Genomic DNA, 26,641 nt, shown 5'->3' on the forward strand with positions numbered 1-26,641 from the left:
TCCCATAATGACACCCCATTGATAACCACCTGTGGGCTTCATTCTAATACGGCTGCATCTTGGAGCTTCAAGGGAGATAATAGTTTGAGCTGGCTTCAAATCAGCTAACTACCGGCAGCCAAAAACTCAGCACTGTGTTCATTCCTGCTCAAACACGAAGGGGATTGGCTTACAGAATAATACAGCTGCAAGACTATCAGGCTTTAGTCCTTTGGTTTGCATTCATCCGTTCTAATGTTCCAAACTAGTGGTCTTTTAGAAAAGACTCTCAGGGTGAGAATTTCTATACTGCTTCTGGAAAGTAGACCCAATGTTATTTGGCTCAACTTTCTGGAAGCAGCAGCATATTCTCTGCCAAATAATAATGCTCATTAGTCTAATTGAAAGCTTTTTATGGTTGCGAAATGATGCAACTTGGCGCATAAATACAAAATTCAAAATGTACGGTCATAGGTGTGTGTTTATTGCCTATTTTATATTGGCTTTAAATGTGGCTCATCCAATCAGAGCACATTTTAGCTGAAAATGTCACTTTTATTTAACATGATCACACAGAAAATGTATATGCTGCTGTTCATGTACCCTGAAATCGACCTCATTCTGCTGAATTACTGACAAGCGCACTCCTAACGGAATGACTGACAATCACCCATCAGACATTTTTTGCTTCGATTTGAATGTGTTTACCTTTCCTTGTTTTGCTACTGATAGCATGTTGCACATGCAACTCTGAAAAATTGGTTCTGGTCCCATGGAAAGCAGGAAGTAATTGTGTTCACATAAAGAATGAATGATACATTTATATAGTGCTTTTCTGACATAACACTCAAAGCAACAGGGGAATGCAGCATCCGCCTGGATGATGCGACAGCAGCCACAGTCAGGACTTAATAGACCTTTTAAACTCTCCAGGTTTTGGAACAAATGGAATAAAAAATTTGCAGGGTAAACTTCGACAGCGGTGAATGGGAGATCACAGCAAATATTATTTTATATATATATATATATATATATATATATATATATATATATATATATAAGCACACTGATATATTGCTGCACTGTTTTAAAATGTACTCTTAAAAATGTATGTCATAAGAGCCCAGTTACAGAATCACCTTGAATATGACATCACATTACACATTAGAAAAATCAGTGTTAGCATTAGAGCCACAACTTACCTCAGTGTGCTGCCTTAAATTGGAGCTGCAATTTTAATCTTGTAATATCTGCTTTCTTGGTGTTAAATGAAGGCATTGCATGACAGAAATATATATTTTTTACTGTGTTGAGTAAAGAAAGTGTTTCATTTTAAAGAGCATGATGCTGCAGCAGCAGTGATGGAATTGACTTGAGTGACAGTGCGTGCAGCTGTGACCATCCGCTGTCGTAAAAGTCCCATTCAATAATCTCTCAATAAATTACACATTAACTAAAATTAAACCCAGTAATGTAATGACAGGAATAAATTATTTAAAAATAGAAATTCACTTGAGTGAGATTAAAAAGTACCCACTTTTAAACCTACTCTAAAATAAATTTTTCTGCAAAAAGTTACTCAAGTAAATATAATGGAGTAAATATAGCATGCTACTACCTACCTCTGGACATCATGTGGATAAAGTAGAGAACAGGTTGTTTTGGCAGCTTGGTGTCAACAAATGCCCTTTTTGCAGTGAGGAGGAAGTTTTGAGTTCTGAAACTTACAGTATGTTTTTATAGTACAATGAACTCTTAAAGGTGCACTCAGTATTTCTAATATTCTAATAGTATTTTTGTCAAATTCTGCAAATATTTTCTCACGGTCTGCTAGCTGTCCGTTCTGTGGGTGGGCTGAAAAAAATCTAGTATTTGTACACTGCACTGGCTCTGTAAATGGGACAAAAACAAAGTGGATCAGACCGATCTACACAACACTACTCCAGCCAATCAGCAACAGGGGGTGGTTCTTGCATGTGCACAGGATGGTGGGTGGGGGCAGAGTTAGAGGGAATCTCATTAAAAGAGCGATGGCAAATCTGGCTGATGCGAACTTTATAAACTCCAAGGAGGACAAATGGCTGAGAAACAGACCAAGAGAAAAAGGTCAGATGAATTTAAACTAAAAAAGAAGGATTATGATAAGTCATGGGCTAGGAGCCGCATCAACATCGGCGAGGCTTTTCAGCGGTGAAGAGACCACAGAGAGGTAAAATGAATGAATTTGTATGCATGAATTTTGGGGGGTGGAGATTCCAAGGAGCACTGAAGGAAGGGGTGTGTTCATCAACAGTGTTTCTCAGGAATCGCTGAGTGCACCTTTAAATGTGAAAAGATCTGTGTGAAAATAGTGAGCGCAAATTATTTAGACTTGTGAGTGCCTAAAATATCTACCATCTCTTTGCTTTGTGCAGCCAATCTGATTGATGCATTACGGGTACTGGAGCTGTCAGAAGACATGGAGGGAGTGTCGATAGAGGCCGGTCTTTGCACTGAGAGAAAGGACACGGCCAAAATGGACATGGCGTACAGGATAGACAAAAAGATTCAACTCAGTGCCCCAACTAAACAGCTCTATTCAGGTATGGACACTTTGAAATGTACTTGCACAACGGTTCAAGCGGCAATTCTACAAGTTATGTGTTATATGAGTAAATGGCATGACCAGGGCTGCCAAATCTCACGCATCGAGCATGAGACTCACGCAATCGACACTGTTCTCATGCTCTCACGTTACGCGTCCCTTTCTGGAGCAAAGAGGGCACTGACAGCGCATGGACGACAAGACAGAGCAGGCAGCACCGTGCAGCGGCAAGTTATTCAAACCAATCAGGGAAAAGCAGCAGCACAGTGCCCCCCCCCTCCCAAAAAAAAACTCTCACATCGAGCTGAACTAAAAAGTTGCCAGCCCTGGCCATGACACCACCTTTTTAATGTCCAGATCTACAGTATTTCTACTAATTATTACTAGTAATACTTTGGATGATTAGTTTGACATAATCTTTTATTATTATTTATTTAAAAAATAAGCTGTAAATCAGGTTTGTTTTAAAATGTTAATAATATTTGAAGGACTTTTCTTTGCTGTGTCTAGAAGCAATAAGTGGGCCCAACAGCTTATACAAGCACCCCTCAACAGGGCCTTGTGACTTTGAGGGCCCCCAGCCCTCTTATAGGACCCTTTTGCCTTCCTGTTTCTAATTACGCTGCCTGGTGAAAGTCTCCATGCTCTTCTGGAAGTAGAAGACCTTGTAAAATAATTTCCAAAATAGCTACCTTCATGTTTTTTATGTGAAATCTTTGCTGATTTTGATAAAGTAAAATTAACAATAAAGTTTATCTTGTTACTGATATTCCAAAATGAGTATTTATTGAATTTAAGCAACATGTGCTTACAATGTAATTATTTTATAGAAAAATAGGTTTAAACAGGTTTAAAAATATAATTTCGTGACTATTATTTTATATGTTAGCTTTATATGGTTAAGCTTTTCTTTGTATAAAATGGCTGTCTAACAAAAAATGTTATTATACTATTCATTGCTATAACTGCATGTTTGCCCTACATTACAAAGAAATAACTTGGCTTAGGTGGTTGGGTAAAAGAAAATATTGATATTTTACTTTATGTGGTTCAAAAGCATAGACTAAACTAGATACATAAAGTTTGTTGAGACACACTATAATGTTGGTCATACAAAACCTTGTCTGAAAATTTTAAATAGATTTAAATGCTTGAAGTTAGACATTTTTACAGGTTTAACAGTAAGAAAGAAAGAAAGAAAGAAAGAAAGAAAGAAAGAAAGAAAAATGAAGAGAGTATCTTAAAGCAGATTAAAGGGCTTACGTGGAACATTCCAAAATAGACTCATAGCTCATTTAAATATTCTGTCAATATAATGTCATCTAGGGAATTTTTGGGCATATTGAAAAGGCTTAAATGATGCCTTAGCATGGCTTTTCGATGGAAGAAAAATAAAGGTAGCCAAGTTGTTGGGTGACATAAATCAAGGAAAATGTATTACGTAAATCTCAACTTTAAAAGATAATTGTTCAGAGTTGACCCTATAAGAAAACTGGCCCAGGGGCCCTTGATAGTCATAATCCGCCCCTGTCTAGAAGGTAACACCCAGGCAGCTTAAAGGCCTTTGCACACCAAATGCAAATTTTTGCCATCACATGTCAGGAGCCGTTGCACTTAACAAAACCAGTGCAACAGGTGGAGTTAATGCACAGAAAGCTGTTTTAACCACCGACATCAAAAGCTTAAGGAACTTAAGGAAAAAATCCTGAACCAGCATTGAGGTTGTGCATTTTATTAGCATCAAATGCCTTAAAAAAATAATAATATAAATACAAATAAAATAATACTATTCTTAATTCTTACATGGGTTCTCTTAACATGTAAGGGTGATGGGAAGTCTGAATCATTTCCGCGAAGTCCTTTTGGATGGTTCGTTTCAATGAACTGGTTAAAAAAAAAGTGATTCAGTGATTCTTTTACATCATTACTTAACTGTGGTCATCAGAGAGAAGTTCTCAGGAGAACTCGTTTGTGTGTAAACTTGTCGTTCTACTTCTCATACGTGATGAGCAGAGGGCAGACCAGCTGATACCTCACCAGGGTAAAATTGCTCGTCAATAAGCGCCACCGGATTGCTAACAGCAATAATTTGTGTTGCTTCCTTTGTGAAAGGGCCATTCGTCTGTGATTCACCTCTCATATTTGCATTGCATTTGGTGTGCAAAGGCTTTTAGTCTGGTAAGAGTCTCATTTGCTGCTACTAAGGTTAGATTTAGGGTTGTAGTTATTGGTAGGGTAAAGGTTAGGGTTAGGTGTAGGATTTCTTAGGACTCTTAATAAACAGTGTGTGAACGCCACATGTGGCTATCGCAGGACTTTAGGTAACAATTTTTTTTCTCCCCAATTTGGCATGCCCAATATCCAATGCGCTCTAAGTCACTCAATCTGGGTGGCGGAGGACGAATCTCCGTCGCCTCTGTGTCTGAGATTGTCAATCCATGCATTTTATCATGTGGCTTGTTGAGCGCATTACCACGGAGAGCTAGTGCATGTGGAGGCTCACGCACAACTAACCACGTGCCCAACCGAGAGACACATTATAGTGACCACAAGGAGGTTAACCCAACTTGAGTCTACGCACCCTAGCAACTGGGCCAATTGGTCGCTCAGAATGCCCTGGATTCAAACTCGTGACTCCAGGTGTGGTAGTCAGCATCTTTACTTGCTGAGCTACCCAGACCCTGACTTTAGGTAACCTTAACCTTTGCTGTTTTCCTCACAGGCTCTGAGTTTCCTGAGAACTTCTCTCTGATGACCACAGTGAAGGCTAAGAAGAACTCTCAGTTCTTCCTGCTGTCTCTGTATGATGAGCAGGGAGTTCAGCAGCTGGGGCTTGAGGTGGGCCGGTCACCTGTATTCCTCTATGAAGACCACCAAGGCCAACCCTCCCCAGATCTCTACCCAATTTTTAAGAAAATCAACATGGCTGATGGGAAGTGAGTGCTGTCAAACTGTTCGAGTACTGTAGCTCGTGTGCTACAGTACTATGCTTCAATTTGAACAGGAAGCTACGGCCCCTAGTTTCCTTTTAACAAGCATCTATTTTAGAGTCTTTAATTAAGAGAACAGTTAGTTGTGTTAATGAGTAATTAATCTCCAATCGGTCTCATCCTCATAAAGAGTGTTGTGTGACCCCTTCTGAAACACACTAAAACTTAAAGATATGTTTGATCATTTGGCTGTGTTGAAACTCAAGAGTCTTAGCTAGAAACAAAAGTAGCTTAACTAGCTAGCTCAACACTCAAGCAAGTACCAAACATTCAAGAAGAGGGGGGAGTTTTTCCATCTCTAATGGTGTGGGACAATTCACTGTTAATTACAGATGATGCACAATGAATTATGTCTTCCATTTCTTCTTATTAATTGTAAACACATTGCAAAATGCTCAATGGTTTAAACATTTTGTTGAGTAACAAAACAAGGTTGAGTTCCACAGCCGTGGTGTGTCACATCATAAAATGTTGCTTCATACCCATAATCCACCTGTCTCAACCCATGACCCTGGATGATGTGTAAATATATTTTTTACCGCTGGGTTTCTAGCTCTGTTAGGAAGCTTTCCCATTGTTGATGCTGGTTAACCCTGCTGTCATCTCTTCTCAGATGGCATCGGATAGCCTACAGTGTGGATGGCAAATCTGTTACACTCTACCTGGACTGTAAGAAGGTTCAGACTCTGGAACTGATGCGTGGAGACAGTCCTGTGGTCAGCACGAAGGGAGTCGTTGTGTTCGGCACTCGACTGCTAGATGAGGAGGTGTTTGAGGTACGAAACCTCAGAAGCTTTCCATAATAAGGACATTTTCATATGCATCCAGCCAACTAAGAATGAAGTTAGGGTACCTTTTTATAGTTCATTCAAAGTGTATAATGTATGCACAGTATATTGTCATTCATCTAGCAGAACTCCTGACATTTTTCTCAGCATAAAAACATGTAATTTGGAGGTCATATTTACACACAGGTTTTTAAAGGAAAGAAATGTCACAAAGAATCAATTTAGGACTATTATTTTTTTTTCATTGCAATATGAAAATCAAGCACCATAAGTAGCTTTTATTGCCATAATGCTCACAGATGTTTAAATTTGAGAGTCTATCTCTCAATCGTTCTTATAAATAAACCTTATAATTCTCAATAATAATTCTTATTACATTCTAATTACTGTAATTTATTAAAATCCATTACAATTTAAGGCAGAACAACAATTGCTACCATTACATACTTTACAATTGAAAAAGAATGTTATTATTATTATTGTTATTATTTGCATTACAAAAGGGGAGGATGGGGGAGGAAGGACTTTATTCTAATGAAATAATAACAACTCTAAAAATCTTAATGGTGAAATGGTGACCTGGACATGTTCTGGAGCAGGCTGTGTGAAATTGATGACCTAAACACAGTAACAGGATTTTTATTTTTCTTGTATTGATCCACTTTCTATTTCTCTCACTCTTTAATGTTTTACTCTCTCTTATACCCTTCCAACCATCCATTCTTGAACTTTTGTTATAAATGCATTATTTGCTGGTTTCCACATGCACCCTAATGCTTATACTCCCCTGTGACTTTCAAACATACAGCAAACAAGAAATCTATCTTGAGAGGTCACAGCGGCTCTCACATTAGCATATTGTAATGTCATACACATTTTATATAATGTTTATGTGACAGCTTCGTTTGGATTAAGCTGCCACAGCTTGTTTAATTGAATAGTTTGAGGCAGAGTGAGTTTGGTCTTGGCTCCTCAGAGAGGAATAAACAAGTGCTGCCCAGGCTTGTTTCCGGAGAATACCTAGAAGTAGCACCCTCCTCACCTGTTTGAATTAGTGCTGTCTGGCTGAACATACTTCACGAGTATTTGATTTTAAAATGACTCCATTTGTGGATATTGCTGACATAAAATTGACTGTGTTAAAATGTTGCACGGAAGACAAGGTTTATCCTGGCATCAACACACCTGAAGACTTCTGTCTCCATTATCTTTATATCACACGGTCAATAGGCAGATATTTGACAATTTCTCGATGTGATATTTGACAGGAGTTTTTGTTAACTTCTATTTGATACTGTAAACCTTGGGTATTTGTTTCCATTGTGCCTTGAGTTTTGGGTTGTATGTGTATCTGGGGATCAACTGTATGTTACATTCTGATGAAGAAGATGATCAGTTTGAACATGCACTGCAACCAGGGATTAGAATCGAAATGTTTCTTATTTTATTTTATGTTCTGACCAGAAACTGTATTTTTACGTTCCTTCTCTGGCATTCCGCTGCCTCCTTTTCAAATTGTAACCAGTCAGAACGAAATAAAAAAAACAGTTATTAAAGTGAGAGTGGATCTACACCATGATAAAAATCTTTGAAATCAAACAACAAGTCATTCAGAAACAGGTGCAGTTGCAACCTAAACATTGTATTTGTAGATTTTTTTTTATTTTTATTTATTTATCTAAAATACATTTAAATAATCAAGAAAAATTAAGCAACAACATCAAGTTACTAACTTTTAAAAATAAAGTTTTCACTCTGGAACAATTGCATTGGTAACAATTTATAATTAGTTTCTATTTGTTAACTTTAGTAAACTACAAAAAAAAAAAAAAAAAAAACTTCTGCAGCATTTATATGTTGGTTGATGTTAAATTCTTCATACTAATGCATTTCTTCCATTACATTGGTTAATGCATTATGAACTATCATGAATAAACAATGAGCCATAGTTTTTTTTTGATAAATGAACATTAATTATGTTTAATAAATGCTGTAAAATGTAATTTGTTAATTTCTAGGGATTTTTTTTCGATAGCACTATACTAGCATTAGTTAATGCACTTTGAACTAACATGAACTAACAATGAACAATAATATTTGTATTTACTAACATTAACAAAGATTAATATATGCTGTAAAAAATATATTGTTCATTGTTTGTTCATGATACCTAAAGCTTTAACTAATGTTAACAAATGGAACCTTATTGTAAAGTGTTACCATTGAATTCTATTCCAGTTTCACATTCTGCAAAAAAATCGTTCATTTTAATTTGACATTTATCGCTCCCTGAACTGTTTCTAATCCCCAACTGCAACTCCATGTCTAATCTGTTGTTATTGCTTCTGCTATTCTTGGGCTGAAGAAATGGTTCTAGCTAAAATCCGAAGTGCATTAGATTTGAAGTCAAGTCACTGCTCTCATCCATGTCCTCAAGCATATATCTGCTGGACTTCAGCAGAGAGCACTGGAAGGGGCTGCTGTCCTAAGTACCATAGGACAACCTTCTGGACAGTGATGTTTTACATATTTAAATCAGAAACAAACATAGGGAAGTCTATTGTCAGTTGAATGGACTTTTTAAGACTCCTCTATCTGCTTTAACCTAAGAAACCAGCTGTTTCTTTAAGTCCAATGTAGCACATTCAACATTCCCTCCAGCGACCCTCTAATAACATAATAACCCTCCCCGACTCCTCCCATCCAATAATGTGGTCTCCCAAACCTATCCCACCCACAGCTGTTATTGTCTAAACCCCACCTTCAGAAACTTTATACCTTAAGTGCCCTATTTCATACTTCCATACTACTCCCAAATCAAACCCATCACAACAGGCCATTGTTCACCAAATCCTGTTAAGTGCGAAACAATTTCCCCAGACCTTCCTTCACTATGCATTTCTCACAACCAAGAAGGTCTATAAGGTACGTATATACCTGGGTAGGGTTATCTTGTTGCATTCCCATTCATCTCAGTGACAGTTGATCGACTGGTGCGTACGCCCTCCTGGAAGTTCACAACCTTTTTACAACCATCTTTTCTCATGAACACTCAGTTCTGGCCCAACCAATCTCCTGAGTCATGAATGCCATGTGCCTAATTAATCTGGAGCCAGTCAACCCTAAATGGCTGTTGGCACCACATCGTGCACAGTTGCCCTTCACTAGTGACTATCCTGCGGCTATACAAGCTGTGACATCAAAGACAGCAGACAGGGAATAATACAAATCTATTTTATGCTTTGAAGAGCCCTTCAAAAAATTATGCACTGGTTAAACGTAACAAGTCAAGTCAAGTGGTTTTTTATTGTCGTTTCAACCATATACAGTTGTACAGTACACAGCGAAACAAGACAACGTTCCTCCAGGACCATGGTGCTACATAAAACAACATAGGACAAACCCAGAACCACATGAGACTACACAGACTAAATAACATACCTATATAAAGTGCACGTGCAAACGTGTGCAAAAACTACGGGACGCTACAATAAATTACTAACAATGAACAGGACAATAGACACAGTAAGAGACAGTGCAGCGCCAACCAGTACACAGTAGTGCAAAAGATGACAGTTTCTAAATATGCCAAATGTAAACATATCATACTATGAGATAGTGTTCTATGCACATAGCAGTTATTGAGATGTTCTTACCGACATCTTCAACATCTCTCTGAGCAGCGCCGTCATTCCAACGTGCTTAAAGGCTACCACCATCATCCGCATGCCAAAGAAGTCTTCAGTGTCCTGCCTCAACGACTACCGTCCCGTCCCGTCACACTCACATCCATCATCATGAAGTGCTTCGAGAGGCTTGTCATGAGGCACATTAAGACCCAGCTGCCCCCCTCACTAGACCCACTGCAGTTCGCGTATCTTCACAACCGTTCAACAGACAACGCCATCGCCACCAGCCTCTATCTGGCCCTCACCCACCTAGATAAAAAGGATTCATACGTTCGAATGCTGTTCATAAACTTCAGCTCAGCATTCAACACAAACATTCCCCAGCACCTGATTGGAAAACTGAACCTGCTGGGCCTGGACACCTCCCTCTGCAACTGGATCCTGGACTTTCTGACTGAGAGACCTGAGTCAGTCCGGATCGGGAACAGCATCTCCACCGCCACCACACTGAGCACTGGGGCCCCCCAGGGCTGTGTGCTCAGTCCACTGCTGTTCACTCTGCTGACTCACGACTGTGCAGCAATACACAGCTCGAACCACATCATCAAGTTCGCCGATGACATGGCCGTGTTGGGTCTCATCAGCAAGAACGACGAGTCAGCATACAGAGAGAAGGTGCAGCGGCTAAAGGACTGGTGTAGAGCCAACAACCTGTCTCTGAATGTGGACAAAACAAAAGAGATGGTTGTTGACTTCAGGAGAGCACAGAGTGACCACTCTCCGCTGAACATCGACGGCTCGACTGTGGAGATCGTCAAGAGCGCCAAATTCCTTGGTGTTGACCTGGTGGAGAACTTCACCTGGTCCCTCAACACTAGCTCTATTACGAAGAAAGCCCAGCAGCGTCTCTAGTGGTTCTTAAAGGAATATTCAGGGTTCAATACAAGTTAAGCTCAATTGAAAGCATTATTGTGGCATAAGGTTGATTACCACAAAAAATATTTTTGACTTGTTCCTACTTTTCTTAAAATAATAATAATAATAATAATTAAAAAAAAACAACTAACGAGGTTCCAGTGAGGTTCCACTTACAATGGAAGTGAATGGGGAATTTTTTTGGAGGGTTTAAAGGCAGAAATGTGAAGCTTTTAATTTTATAAAAGCTCTCCCATTAATTCTTCTGTTAAACTCATATATTATTTGAGCTGTAAAGTTGTTTAAATTGTAAATTTGACAGTTGCTTTAGCATTTACGGTGTTACATTGTCATGGCAACAAAGTTGTAAAATGGGATATAATATACACAGAAAAGGTTAGTAATTGATTTTATTACACTACAATCATGTTAACACACATATTGTTTACGTCTTGTGGCTATAATTTTGAAACAGTTTTTTAACGTTTACGGATTGGCCACATTCACTTCCATTGTAAGTGCCTCACTGTAACCTCGATTTTTTATTTTTCTTTAAAGATTGAAATATATAATCGTGGTTAATTTTGTGATTCCAGAAGAATTTCTAACGGTATCTTGTACAATAACAACAACAGTCATTAAAAAGAGTTGCTGAATTACCCTAAGAAATTTATTTTTGAATGGTGTATACCTTTATTTTTAGTGGATCCCCCCCCCCCCCCATCTACCAGCAGAGGCTTACTGCCCATACCAACCAGCCAAAGTTTGACCACCTGATTTCAACACTCCCACACATTTTCAACGTAACATCTCCATCTGTACCATTAAAAAAAAGTCACAACCACCTCTTGTGCCCATAAAGAAAATAAAAAAAATCTCAACTTTCATCTTTGTGTACTCAAAAGCAACTGTTATGTCTAACTCTTCCCATTGACTGTTCTCTCTGGGTCCACATTTTCAAGCACATGGTTCTGATTGACCTACATCTGTGTCATGGGTCAGAGTGTGACCAGGGTGAGGCTGGTACTGGGGGATGTGAAAGTTTGACCTGACCTCAGGCCAGTTCCCAAGCCCTGAATCCTTCTCCTCAGTGTGGGAGAGCTGCTGGGGAGTCTGGGGACAGTGCTGCAGGACTATTGCTTTCAGATTCCTACAGATTGCTAAAGATCTGGAGAACCCAAACACACACAAACAAAACAAAGAGCAGACTATCCACATCTGAAATGATTTTTTTTGCTTTGCTTCTGATAGTTGTTTACATTTTCTAGCTGACTTAGAACTTCAAGATGCAGATAATATCCACTAATATCCAGTACAAGTCTGGGCATCTGGTCCTAAATGGTTATCTTAAAATATACAGAACTGTGTTGACTAGCACGTTGAGTCCATGTGTTGTCAAGCATGTCTTGTAAGGAGACTCCTATTTTAGCTGGCTTAAAGTTTGGTTTGGTGGGGTGTAATTAGTTGGCTAGGTAGACTGATTTATTTTCCTTTAAAGATAACATCTGTCAAATTAGTGTAAAAAATGCTGTGGTTTGGCTGTATTCTAGTCTGCCTAGTGAGTTTGTGTGGATCTTGGTGATTGCCAGTTCTTGACCTCTTGTGCTTCCACCCATAGATGTGCTGGCAAGATACTAAGGATGAATCATAGATTCTCCACTGGCCTTATGATGAAATGCACTTAACAAGAACATTAGTTCTGAATAAGTCAAGTCAGAAAGTCTTAACAATTTAGAGGAATTATCATTGGCTATCAATTGTGGGGCCACCACTTGAATGCATTTGTTTAATACAATGAAAATGAATGGTGACTGGGTCTAACATTATGCATCTTTTATGTTCCACAGAAGAAAGTAAGTCATACAGGTTTATAACAACACAAGGGTGTGTAAATGATGACATGATTTTCATGATTAGGTAAACTAACCCTTTAAATAGTATATTTAACTTACAACTTGGCTTTTTTGTTAAAAATACAAATGTGGCTTCTGTTAAAGTCTAAACTTTTCGTTTTCTGTGTTCTAAACAATTTCATCAACATTCACTCACTCCAGTCATTTTAAAGCCAATTTAACATGCTAATAGAGCAGATGCCCTCTTGAATGCAGCTCAGTGGGAGATGTGAAGTCATTATTTACATGTGCTTCATGCATTGTTCTGGGACTGATACTTCATTGCTGCCCATTAAAGGGATAGTTCACCCAAAAATTAAAATCCTCTACTGAATGTTGCTCAAACATCCAGCAAGGAACATGTAAGTGACATATTGCAGATTTATTGCAAATAGCAGAGAAATCCCTTTAAAAATCACATTGTCCAGATGCAAGCATCCAAAATGTGTGGTATTAGGGCATTTAATCAATCACACACTCACATATACACTATTGCAATAGTATGCACAAGTATTATGGACAACATATCTACAAATACACAAGTCTTATGGATCACATCTGAAACCATCATCTGGAGATTTATTGTACTCTCTAGGTTCTGTACATTTTATATATTTGTAATGTGAGTGATATTTGTGTTACAGGGAGACATCCAGCAGCTACTGCTCGTGGATGATCCTCAGGCTGCGGCTGACTACTGTCAAGACTATATTCCTGATTGTGATAACCCTTTGCCCTACAGCACCCAAAGGCTTGAAACTGAAGAGGTTAGTGCTTCTTCTATCCTGGCAGTCACCTCGATGACAAGACATGATTTGTATATTTCTGACCAGTCGCACAAATTTCAAAATGGTACATCATTGTTGTCCTCTCTTCAGCTTTCTCCAGCTGCTTCATTTTACATCTAAATGACTTTTTGTTTTCCTCCTCAGATGTATTATTCCATTCAGGTCAGTTCCTTCTTTATTATTCTCATCAGACGCTTCATATTGTAGCCAAGAATAAAGTATTATGAGTGTAATAAGAGAAAGAGACGCTTGTATTTCCAATGAACCTTGTACAACCCACTTTAGAGTTTTCTACTAAATTGCAGAACTTTATGGAGACATAATTTGTTCCAGCTTGGCCAAAATTGTTTTCCTCTCTTTTTGGATGAGTACTGTCGAAACTTTCTGTGTGGATGATATGCCTTGGCTTTTCACGTCCACATTTACATTTATCTGTTTGCTCTTCTGGGCTCCGCTCCCAGAGTGCTCATCTCTAAGACAACGAATAGGACAGTCATGCATACAAATAAAGTTGTTCATGCCAGAGGACAGAAGCGTTCAATGCTAATGAACGAAAAGCTAGGATGAGTTGGAGCCATGGTGCAGTGGTAGCAGATACGAGCTGTGATGCTCTTGCAGGGATGCAAGTTTTAGTCTGGCCAGTGTCTCTTCCCTATACCATTTCACTTTTTCCTTGCATTGCTTTTCTATCAAATATAAGCCAAAAGCTGATGAATATAAAAGCTTGGGTGAGCTCTTTGATATGTTACTAGCACTAGTCTTTCCTCAGTCATGTCTACAATAAGTAGCCGTTCACACAGGACACATTCTAGCATTAAAAACAGGTACAGTATATGGATCACAACGGCAACACAAGGTGTGTGGGTGAATCTCACGAAACCTGTCAAGAAATGTCCAGGTCACATTCACCAAACCCTCCACCCCAACTAAAACAACATTTCAAATAAAGTACTTAGATTATGTAGTCTGTAATTGTAGTTTACCTATTACTGTAAAAAATGCTGCAATGGTTTTTAAAAAAAATATATATTTTTTGTAATAAAAGGCAGTTATATACTGTATTATGGTCATATTTTTTTGCATTACAGTAATGAGAATTGGTGGGTAAAATGAGCTTAATTGCCACAGTGCACTTACATTAGACTATATTTTATAAATGCAAAATATTAGTTTTTCTTTTGACCTCTTTGTGAGATTCACCCAGATGCATCCCATACATTATTACTTATGTACATGCTGCAGGACCCAGATTCATCCAATTGGTCCACTTATTTTTTTTCAGATAAAAGAGCCAATCACCTTATAGATACAGAAATCGCTTGTCTTGAGAATTTGCACATGCATTAGCTGAACCAGCCTAAAACATGTACAATTTTTTCCTTGACTTGAGCCAAAGAAGCAGGATTTATGATACCACTGTTGATTTGAATGTTGAATGTGATGGCCGCCAAGTGGTCTAACTTGCTTTGAAAGGGACTTTGACCGAGTCTTGTAAGAATGGCCCCTAAATCTAAAGCCTTTCAAATCAATAGACTGACATTGTAGAAAGGTCCCTATTTCTTTTCAATATGTGTGAAAGTTTGTGTGGACACTTTTAACCTGTTTTTGTGAGTCTGATTATTAGTGTTTGTTGTGAGCGTGAGGGTTTATCAGTGCAGTGTGTTAGCATTTTTCAATGGCCTTCTGCGATGAACGTTTAAGGTCATCGGGAACCTTCATTTCTCCATGCAGCTCCCACACCCAGTTATGTGCAAGTGTGGTGAATATGAGTATCTGTGAGTCTCTCAGTTGGCTCCAGAGAAACTCTTTCAGCAGCCATTGAAAGGCAGAGCCAGTTGGCTTTCACTTCCCACTACAGCTGAGAGAACAGCAACTAATGGCAGGATTCATCAGCACTGCACACATTACTGACCTATTACCATTGCTCACACAGATCTGATTCTATCCTGGCCGACTTGGCATCTCAACACCTAGTCTGGTTCTCACATTATTCATATAATCTCCCCTCCGACAGGCCTCATCAAGTCCATTCACTCAGGGCCTCTGATAATAGCTCATAAGCAGCTCAACTCTGGCCACTTGAATTGTGAGATGAAAATGTACCGCACATCTGAATTGTGAACAACTTGAACTCTGACCTAATTTGCAAACAGAATAATACATTTTCTGGTGTAATCAGTCAGCGACATTCATCATACAGTATAACTGCCCCAGGTAAAGGATGCAGAGATTGCCAGTGTTATATTTGAGTGTCAGTACTATTTATGTCTTTCTTTAACAGTTTTGCTTTTCCTGCTGTCAGAATGTCTCAAATATCTCACAGTTTTTATTCTGTTCACCTATGTCCCACCCAATCTTGGACTCCTCCACCATCTATAAAATGCCCCTCCCATCCATAACCTTGATGGTGTCATACAGGGAGGTCTGCCCAAGGAAACAATAAAACACCCCAAAAAAGAACGAAAGGGCAAAAAGAACAAAAAAAAGAGGGATAAGTCATATAAGAAAGGGGGCAAAAAAGAATCCCGGAAGAAGAAAAAGGAGGTAGAAGTTCTTGAAGAAAGTTATCTTGAGTATTTCGCCCAAGAACCTCTGCATGGAACTTTACCTGCTACAACTGAGCAAACCGCACCAACTACAACAGAGCAGCTGAAATTACCTGTAGAAACTTCTGCGATAACTGTTGACAAGATGGACTCCATACCTGACATGCCTACTCATGAACCTGAAGGTTATCAGGAGAACACCACTATACTGCTCACTACGGTTCCTGTGTCAAATCTTGACAACCATTTTGTATCACCCCCTGCACTTCCTGAGTCCTCAAAGGTGGAGTTGGAGGTAGATCATAGCGTGCCACTGTGGTTTCCCATACATCCCCCTGCCTCCCCGTCATTCTCCTTACCAACCACTGACTCTCCCTCACACATTTTAACCAATGGCATCTTCTCCTCCCAGTCACCCATCATACTAACCAGCCTGTGCCTTTCTAACCTCCCCAATAATAGTGCACTGAAACATAGTGTAACTATGGTCACAAAGGAATTGATAATATAGTAGTAATTTGTAGATGTAGTAATGCATATGGATTATATCTCATTTCAATAGTGATACTGCCCTGCTGGAAAAAACTAAACAAAACAAAAAAACAGGTGATCTTAGCTGGTCTCCCAATTTGGCCAATCTGGAATTTGACTGGTCCAGCTGGTCAGCCTGCTGGTCTCCGACCCTGACCAACTTACAAGTGCCTAAAACCCTTAAGCCAGAAAACCAGATGAGCCTGACCAGGCTGGGAGACCAAGCAGCTGAGACCAGTTTGATTTGTGTCAAAAACAGGGCCAACACTGGCCAAATTGATGCCCTCGCATGATATGAGCGTGAATCGATCATTTGTGTTCCGCAACTGCTTTCGGGTCCTTGAATAACGTGCGAGTAAGGGCAGCCGGTGGACTTTCTGGTGCCCTCCTAAGGTGAGATAGTGCCCCCTAAGGTAAGTTGGTGCCCTATGCAGACTGCGTAGTCTGCTTATAGGGAGTGGCGGTACTGGTCACAATTTGAGTATGAGATATGATGCATATCATTTGCTTGTTTTGGCATAGACTTAGTGTTCCACCAAACCTTAGATTGTAGTTTTCTCTGTTCACTTGGCATAGATTATAGATTGAAAGATGTGTTTGAAGATGCAATGACGAATAGGGTTGACCCAAGATGAGTCTTACATTAGCATAAATCCATCTTTTTTATGCATTTACCATTGACAGGACTGATAGATGTAGTCTTTACCTTATGAATCACAAATTTTTGCTGAGTTAACTTGAGATGCTTATATCAGTTTGCCAAGTTTGCTCACCCTTCCCTTCATGCTGTTATGGCTGCCACCAGAACATATGGCTGCCCTGCTGACATCACCCTTTGTTAATTAAACCTCCTAAATATTTTCTACCCCACCCGCACACACCACCTCAGCAAGCCATAATCTAATTTATGACTTGATGCCAGCTTTGGAACCAGAATGTTTCTATAACCCCTGCCTGTGAACTCATTACACTTCCACTTGTTGTACTAAACAGTGAACTGGAGATCTGGGGCACAGTTAGGCCAGAAACACAGTCTATTCAAATACATAATAGCTTCTAGCTATGCAAGCTCAAATTTGGGTATTGTTTAATTGAAAAATGTGTCAGACTGCGATTCTTAACATGAGCGCAGTCTCAACATCGCCACAAGGGGCACTATAGTGGACAATACTGTGAACTGTCCATTAGTTGATCATTAGCGTGTTCAGCCAACTCGTGCTTTGGCAATGTGCTGGCCAAGCACTTGCATCTGCGTAAGTTTAACATTCACTAACTTGCTCTGCAAGATTTTCTTCAAACTCCGCCATGGTTGACTTGAAAGAGAAAACAGTAGAAGACAGTTTGTGACAATGCTGAGAATGCAATGCACATGTTGCATAATGAATTGCTTTCTGAAACATTTTGAAACTCACATAATGTCCTGCTCACTTAGCTAGAAGCGTTTGCGTTTATGTAATTACGTGCAATATGTCTGGGCCTTAGTGTTTCTAAGGTTCAGATGCCAAACTAGTGCAGAATGGAAGTGATTAACTGTGCTCGGGATCTCCATGGTTGTGGTTTAACTGCGCTGTATATGACTCTGCTGTGCTGGTGTGCAGGAGGAGAGGCCGATTAAAACACCAGAGGTCGAGGAGTTTAGTGTAGACATATACAGCGATCAGCATGATGAACTTTTGGTCTCCACTGTGACGGTTGGCCCTAATATTACAGAGTACGAGGTAGGTTTATGCTGGTTTATGCTTGGGCTAGGAGTATAAACACTGGGAGTGTTTCTGAGGTGATTACCCTGACTATGCTGTTGATGTGTTTGGTGCATTTATAGCTCACTGAGTATGATGACTTTAAAAATGGCTCGGACAACTTTGAACAGGTATATGAAGAGTATGAGGTTTATGAGGACCGCTTTGACCAAGCAGAGAGGGAGAAAGCAGGCACATGGAATGGAGAGGTACACTTTTTGCTCTGTCTACAATCAATGAACTTAAAATACTCGCAAATAAGGAGTAAAAAATGGGTGCAAGGCACATTTTAATGTAAAAACAAATAAAAAAACGAAACAAAAAACATGTTAAAACCCTTTATTCAAATAGTTGTTTCATACCACAAACTCATACATTAATTCAATAACACAATTTCTTTATGTTTTTAAATTATTTTACGAGTTTCTGTTATTTTTTTTAAATATATATATATATATATATATATATATATATATATATATATATATATATATATATATATACGTTTATATTCGTTGCACAATTTTTAACAGACTTAAGAGCACAGCAGCAAGTTTTCTTCATCTTGTGACATGCAACTAAGTATTTTACCTGTGTCCCAACCAACTATGACAGAGAGCTGATTTTTACCTGTTCTTCCTCTTTCAGGGCAGGGGATTTGAGAAAGGACAGAAGGGAGAGCCAGCGGTCATTGAACCAGTGAGTGCTGAAGAGTGAAGTGAAACTTACAGAACATTGATGTATTTTGGCTAATGCTAATGCTTCTTGATGTATTTTATATTCACCAGGGCAAATTTTTTGAAGGACCTCCTGGCCCACCAGGACCACCAGTAAGTCTTAATGCTGTTAAGATTTAAAAATACTCAGCAGCAACAAAAACAATTGCAACCCTTGGTAACAGACTTAAAGATGCTATAAGCCCTTTCAGTTGTTTTGCTAACTTTAGCCAATTGCTAATTTGCATCACATGCTCTCTTTCCAAAACCCCGTCCTCCAAACACACGTCAGTCACAATGTCATCAATCTCAAATGTGCAAAATGATTCACAGGCAGAAAGTGTGTCTGATTTAAAATAGTTTCATGTTTTTATCAAGTACATTTTTTCGTGTCCCTAAACAAATTTATGTGGTGCAACCATAATATTAACTTAAAATAATAATAATCCATCCATCCATCCATCCATCCATCCATCGTCAACCGCTTATCCTGTGTACAGGGTCGCGGGAAAATAATAATAATAATGCACAATATTTTAAAAGGTTTCTTAGTAATACAGTGGTGTTTTGAAAACTTGTTTGGACTGTTTTCTTATAAATGCAAGTCATACTTTCATATTTATCGTTTCATAGCAGTTTCACATGTTTTCGTGAAATTTACGTATCCATTTTGTTGTTTTAAATTCCATAATGTTTTAGAAAAGGTATAACAAAAGGCTCTACTTTAGCATATTGTATCAGTGATTAATATTTCAGACACTGAAATTACATATCTAACACAATCAATTCCATGAAAGAATCAAAGTCATTTGAATACTTATTGAAAGCCCTATAAGCATTTTAAAAACAACTCAATCTTTTAGTCTCTTAAAAGTTTTATGAAACATTTCAGTGAAGGTCATGTATAAGTATTTCATAAAAAACATGTCATTGATTCTTGTGTTATGATGTCATGACGTTTGGTCAAGAACCAATGTGGTTCCACGTAATTGATGTGTCACCATATTGGATTTGCATTCTGTTTACATGAATTTACAATAGAGCTGTTTAGCCGTAACGTCAATTTGTAGGCAGACCCAGATGTCTAATTCACTATGGGTTTCCTCAGGATTTTCCTATGGGATTTTATAATGAGGTTTTTCAACTTAAGAGTAAAATAAGATCTGTGGTAAATATTACTTGATGATAGGGGAACGTTTTGTTCTACAACATATATTATACACTTTCATACCACATATGTGAATTTCAAAGCCGCTGTGTGATTTAAAAAAAAGAAAATGCACTTCAATATGGCTTCAAATTCACGATTGTTGTATGAAAGTGTGTAATATATGTTGTAGAATTAAATATCCACGTATCGTCAAGTGATGTTTACTACAGACCTTATTTTACTCATAAATCCAAAGCTCCCATTTTAAAACATCATAGGAAAATCCAGAGGGAACCATGGCGAATTCTTATCTGGGTCTGACTTCAAACTGAATAACTCTATATTTTAATTTAATTTAATTTGATTTCAGAGTGAATAACAACTTAAATTTTGTGTTTGTTTATCATACAAAGTGATTGTGTGCTTTTAGAAGACATGGAATATGATGCACAAGTCGCAAGGACTACTTTTATGACAAATTTGGGGTCTTATTTAAGCTTTAAAGTGTGTCACAATCAACTGTTGTTGTATGGAAATCAGCAGCTGCAGCATTTTTAAAAATGACACCTTTTTGTAACAAGCGATAGCGAGACAGAGAGAACCAATAGTAGAGGAACAGTTCAAAGGATTTATTGACAAAATAATAAGTTCAGATTTGTGGAATTCTCTGTAGAAGCATAGCAAAGTGAAGAATAACGCTCGGCAGGGTAGGGCAATGTTACTCCTGACACACGGGCAGAGATGAGGTGTCCTCCTTGGAAGACCTGCTGACATGCTGTAAAACTGGAAGGCAACCACACACCCGACACACGGGCAACCAACAGATACATGAGACAGGACCAACTAGGCAAAGAGGGTGAGCTTAGTGCTCAACATCAAACAGCAATGCACAAACACTCAGTCAGCACTAAGCAACATTAAACATGAACAAACAAGGAATAGGTGCTGCTCACAGCTGAAATATGATCAGCGTTCCCATGTAAACAATCAGGGTTCCCATGGAAACGCTGATTCCGCATGCCAGCGACACCTGAAACACATGAGGAAGAAAACGTCAACACGCTTGGAACATAACAAACAGAGAACAATGATGCCACGGTCCTCGTCAGACAAAAACCCAACCTGACAAGATAACAGGACCGTGACATCACGGGAAAGCGCACGGCGGTAACTCGTGCACGGCGGTAACTAAAAACAAGACCCATGTGCTCATACATGAAACACGAGACAGACAGGGGACGATAATGCCACTATCCCGCCAGACAGAAACCCAACCTGACAAGTATGACATGAAGATGGGTAAATAATGACAATTACATTTTTTTGGGTGAACTATACATTTAGGTTGAAGGTTGACCATTTAGATGAGAGTAAGAGGCAATGGAGGCATTGGTGGTGCTATAAAGTTTGAGTGACACACGTCATACTTGGTCTTGGGACATTTCAGAGCCTCCCCTTTCCTCCAAACAGTTCTAGGGGCTGTCATAGACTCCCAGCCTGATAATAATTAATCATAAGAGGAACAATAACAAAACTTTATATTAAATAATAATATAAAGATAAGTAATGAATGATTTCACTAAAATGAATATTAGGCTTCGAAGTGTAGAAATGTGAAAATCAGGACATATTTCCGTCATAGACAATGTTCAGCAGTGGTCGCACCACATGATGTTTTTCAAATTCAGTCAAATTTACAGGCAAAATTTTCCACCTCAGCACAACAGGCGTAATTCCCACACAAGGCCATTATGAATTTATAATGAAATTATAGATTTTTTTGAGGTCATAACACATGATGGTCAATTTTGGCAACAACACACCAGCATTTTAAAAAGTAAGATGTAGCTTAAATAAAAAATAAATAAATCCACAAAACTTCCTTGCACCACATGATATTTTATAAAGCAGTCTTCCTATAATTTATATAACTATTTATTTTGAAATAATATTGAAAATGCATCAGGGTTTTACTCAACAATACAGAACAGTTATGGATTCATGCCAAATTTGAAAACATTACTTTCAAAAACTTTGTGTGTGCTTTTAAATAGATTTTAAGTTGTGGGTGAACGATCACACCACGTGATGTTTTAACATTTACATGTGAAAAAAATGACATAATAGTAAACATTGGAAAGTTCAAAGTGTTTTCATATATTTAAGAGGTTCTAAATATATGTACATGCTACTTTAAAAAACATTTAAATATTTAAATATTAAAAAATAAAAAGATAGAGAAGGATAGAATAAGAAGGTGTCACGTCATTGACCTAAATATATGTGCATATATGTATTGCATATGTATCAGTAGTCTTATATCAACTGATGAAGATGCGAAGTAAATTTTATGACTGCTGGGAGTGTTTTTTTACAGCAAATCTTTTGGATGTGTTTATTGTAACATTAAGTGTTGTCTGGCAAAGTTTTCCTTGACTGAACAAGCCAAATAAATAAATAAGATCATTTTAATATAATAAAACAAGCTTTTAATCACATTTTAATATGTGTTTACTTCTTCTCAGGGTCTTCCAGGAATTCCCGGCATCACAGGCCCTCCGGGACCCAGTGGAGACCTAGGTGATTGGGTGAGTGCTCGAATTGAGGGGGGTGGGGGCCCCCATAAGGCATAAGTATTTTTGTTTTAGTAAAGATAATAATGACAAGTAAAAATGTAAATGCCCTTTCCTCACAAGACCGCTAATCGATTGCCCCCCCCACCCCCAACGCTTCTCGCACGCAACCCCCCCAACAACCATGAGGGGTGACAACCACCCATAAAACTGGAATCAATTCGAGCACTGCACGTGACGCATGTGACCCAGCCTGAACCTCAAGGGGAGGACAAAAAGGACACATCTACAGAGACAGGAGAGATGACTAGATTTGCATGCGGATGCAACGAACCTCACATATGACTCATATAAGGGACCCCCAAACTCTACTGAGACCTTGGGCATCAGAAAACCATGACTTTTTTTGAGCTAGAATGTGTCCCAGTTTGACCTAATTTGCTCTGGACAGTGGTAAAATGGTCTGCACTTATATAGCGCCGTTTTAACCTTAACGGTATTCAAAGCGCTTTACACTGTGACACATTCACCCATTCATACACACATTCATACAACAATGGCAGTAGAGCTGCCATGCAAGGCACTAGCCTGCCTTTGGGAGCAACTTGGGGTTCAGTGTCTTGCCCAAGGACACTTCGGCATGAGGAGTCGTGTGGGCCAGGATAGTGAGCCACAACTGCCCCACTGAGCCATAGCCGCCCCAACAGTGTGTCTGTACAGTGTTCCTGTAGATTGAGTAACTCCTTATACATGTTCCCTTCGTAGGGTGAGACATACTGTAGACTTCCAACTGCTGTAAAACTCCTGAATTCATCATTTACCACTGACAGTGTGGATGAAGGTAGATTGTTATTTGGTCTGCCAGTTGTGCATCAACTTCTCATCTGTGTCAGTTTCACAAAAGAGTGTAGTTTTAGTAAAAACATCAAGCTAGGCTGAGAAAGCACATCCACTTGAGAAATAAGCCTTTCTTGGCCTTGTATGTCTATAGAGGGCTTTAACAATTCCCAGGTTGAAAGGCAGGGAAAAATATTCCAGCCAGAGGTTTTATGTTTTCTTTTGAAGATTGAAAAGCTTTTCAGAGAGGACTGGTGACTGGCAGCTTTGATTAGCTGAGCTCTTAAATGTTTTACACAGCACAGTGCACTTTGACACAGGCAATGTGTAAAAAAAAAGGTGTTATAGCTCATTCAGGAAGCAAGCTAATTATTACATTATATAAAAATAATTTTTAATCAGTATTTTTGTCTTGTTTGCCAGTAAAAATATAGAGACATCCTTCAAACAAAATATATTTTCTTGAGAAGCAAAACTTCACAGGATATTCAGACTGGTTTTCAGAAAATATATTTGGAATTATGTTTTTTTTAAAGATATTTTTCCTATCCCATTTTTTAAGCATAATAAAGCTAACCAAATTGAATGAGGTTTATGTTTCAAACAAGAAATGTTTCAAACATCAGATATGTTACCTGAAATCAAGTCTTATTATCTTATATTATTTACTTCTCAAGGAAAGCTTGTTTTAGACAAAGAATGACATACATTTTGGAAATGAAGCAGTTCTTGCTGCAATCATTTTTTCTTTAAAATATTTCTGACACATTACTGCATGAATACACATTTAGAAATACTCTAATAGTAAACTGAACTCATTGATTCTCCTCCCCAAAGGGTCCTGAGGGACGTCCAGGCCTCCCTGGTGCTGATGGATTGCCTGGTCCTCCAGGCACTTTGCTGATGTTACCCGTAAGAGGAAGTTATTGCTTCAGTAACACATTTAAACCACTTGCATACTCATTAGCGGGACTTGTTTGCCAGAGAAAAATAATTAAACTTTTACATCACAAATCACAGAGGCTAGGTGACAATGACACATTTTGGCCACATGGTGGAGCTGTGATGTAATCAGACTTAATTGCATGCAGAAAGCCTATCTATTCATTTGTGTACTAAACATATTAAAAGCTCCCTGTAATGGAAGGATACTTCATTTAATGAATATTTAGTGAGTAATCTCTCTTTCACTCTCAGTTCCAGTATGGAGGAGACTCTCAGAAGGGACCTGTGGTATCTGCTCAAGAGGCGCAGGCTCAAGCCATTTTACAACAGACCAAAGTAAGATTTAAACTATCTCTGACACTTAAACTAACTGACCTACAATTGGGCCCTTTATTAATTCAGCAGTGCTGTATAATCAGCGGTGTTTGCTAAGCCAAGCATACTAGTGGTTAGAGATTTAAACAGCTTGTTTTGTAACTTGTAACATGTCTGTAGCACCGTTAGTGCTACAGACATGAATATTCCTCAAATCGTCTGATTTATTGAGGATCTTTTGACTCGGGCCAGTAAGTAACCACCTAACATCCATCCAAAATGCCCAAGCAACCACATAGCAACACCCTGACAACCACTCCGAACACCTTAAGATTACAGTAAAAAACACTCAGAACACATAAGAAACCAAAAAGCAACACCCTGGCAACCACTCCGAACACCTTAAAGGTGCTGTAAATGATTTTATCATGGAAAAGTATGCCAAAAATGTTCTTACTCCCTTAAAGATATTAATTAAATAATTGTCCTGAGATATCTCACCGGTCTCTGTGACAGCTGTATACTCAAACAAAAATGTGTCCACAGACCGCTGACAATGACACTTTTCACCTGTCAGTCATTTTGCTCGTTCTCTTAGTGTTGTATTTGAAGTGGATCATTGAGGCTATGATTAATAATTTTTGTCAGTTGAGGGCGCTATTGTGCAATGTAGAGTGGAGGAGGGCAGGGCCGGACTGGAATGATGCACGCCCGGTCCCCAATCGGCCTGATGGGGCACGCGAGGGATAAAGGTGACCAGTGACGACAGCTCAAGAGAGAGTGAATTACAGGCAGCTGCCCTGTATGTGTTTGTTTGTGTATTTTTATTTAATTAAATATTATTTATATTGTTAAGCCAGTTCTCGCCTCCTCTGGAGTCAAACCTCCAACCCCCAGTGGACAGAACGCCCCTCCGCTTTTCTGGCAGCACGTGGGGACACTCCTCCACCCCTGGCAGCGGTCCTACTGCTCCAGGCGTTCGGGGAGTCGCTTCCCTCCTCCTCTCGTGGACGGCGATGTTCTCTCGACCCCTCCACGTTTCTGGGGGACGGCAGGGCACTCCTCCACCCCTGGTAGCGGCTCCATCGCTCCAGGCGGTCAGGGAGTCCAGTCCCCACTCGCCCCGCAGATGGCGGCCATTCCCTGCATTAGGGCAGTCGGGCTACTCCGTCACCCAGTGGATGGCAGCGGCGCTCCTCTGGGTGGACGGCAGTGTCGAGGACTCTGAGACGGGCATCCCTCCTCCTTCCCGGGTTTCGGCACCAGTGTACGGGGGTTAAAGGGAAAGGAGGCGGCGAGAACCCGCTTAATAATATAAATTGCATTTAATTAAATAAAAAGATACACATAAACACATACAGGGCAGCTGCCAGCTCTCTCAAGAGGTGTCATCACCGGCTGCCTTTATCCCTCGCGTGCCCCATCAGGCCGATTGGGGACCGGGCGTGCATCATTCCAGCCTGGCTCCGCTCCGCCCTCCTCCGCTCTACATGCAACTGTTGAATTTGACAGCCACAGGAACAAATAATGCTGCTCTTTTGCTCGGTTTTGGTCTCAAAATTATCTTTGGAGGGAGGGGTTTTGGAGTGAGGGGGCGTGGCTAATTCAACAGCTCAGTCACATGAAAGCTTCAGAATGCTAAAATGCACCTTTAAAAACATAAAATACGCTTAAAACACCTCAAAAACCAAAAAGCAATGCCCTGGCAACCACTCAGAATTGAT

General features: G+C 39.2%; 1 protein-coding gene across 1 annotated transcript in view; it reads left to right on the forward strand.

Moving 5' to 3' along the window:
* LOC127648398 (collagen alpha-1(XI) chain-like) overlaps positions 1-26,641 on the forward strand; it is an 80,756-nt gene that overhangs the window by 13,866 nt on the left and 40,249 nt on the right. The window contains exons 2-14 of the mRNA XM_052133063.1: positions 2,394-2,561; positions 5,286-5,499; positions 6,167-6,329; positions 13,422-13,544; positions 13,710-13,727; positions 15,984-16,406; positions 18,241-18,360; positions 18,465-18,590; positions 19,030-19,080; positions 19,170-19,211; positions 22,773-22,835; positions 24,495-24,569; positions 24,855-24,938. Coding sequence (XP_051989023.1) covers positions 2,394-2,561; positions 5,286-5,499; positions 6,167-6,329; positions 13,422-13,544; positions 13,710-13,727; positions 15,984-16,406; positions 18,241-18,360; positions 18,465-18,590; positions 19,030-19,080; positions 19,170-19,211; positions 22,773-22,835; positions 24,495-24,569; positions 24,855-24,938 — 1,670 coding nt within the window. The remainder of the gene's footprint in view (positions 1-2,393; positions 2,562-5,285; positions 5,500-6,166; positions 6,330-13,421; positions 13,545-13,709; positions 13,728-15,983; positions 16,407-18,240; positions 18,361-18,464; positions 18,591-19,029; positions 19,081-19,169; positions 19,212-22,772; positions 22,836-24,494; positions 24,570-24,854; positions 24,939-26,641) is intronic.

This window comes from Xyrauchen texanus, chromosome 8 (genome assembly GCF_025860055.1).
Source record: "Xyrauchen texanus isolate HMW12.3.18 chromosome 8, RBS_HiC_50CHRs, whole genome shotgun sequence".
Classification (NCBI taxonomy): Eukaryota; Metazoa; Chordata; class Actinopteri; order Cypriniformes; family Catostomidae; genus Xyrauchen; species Xyrauchen texanus.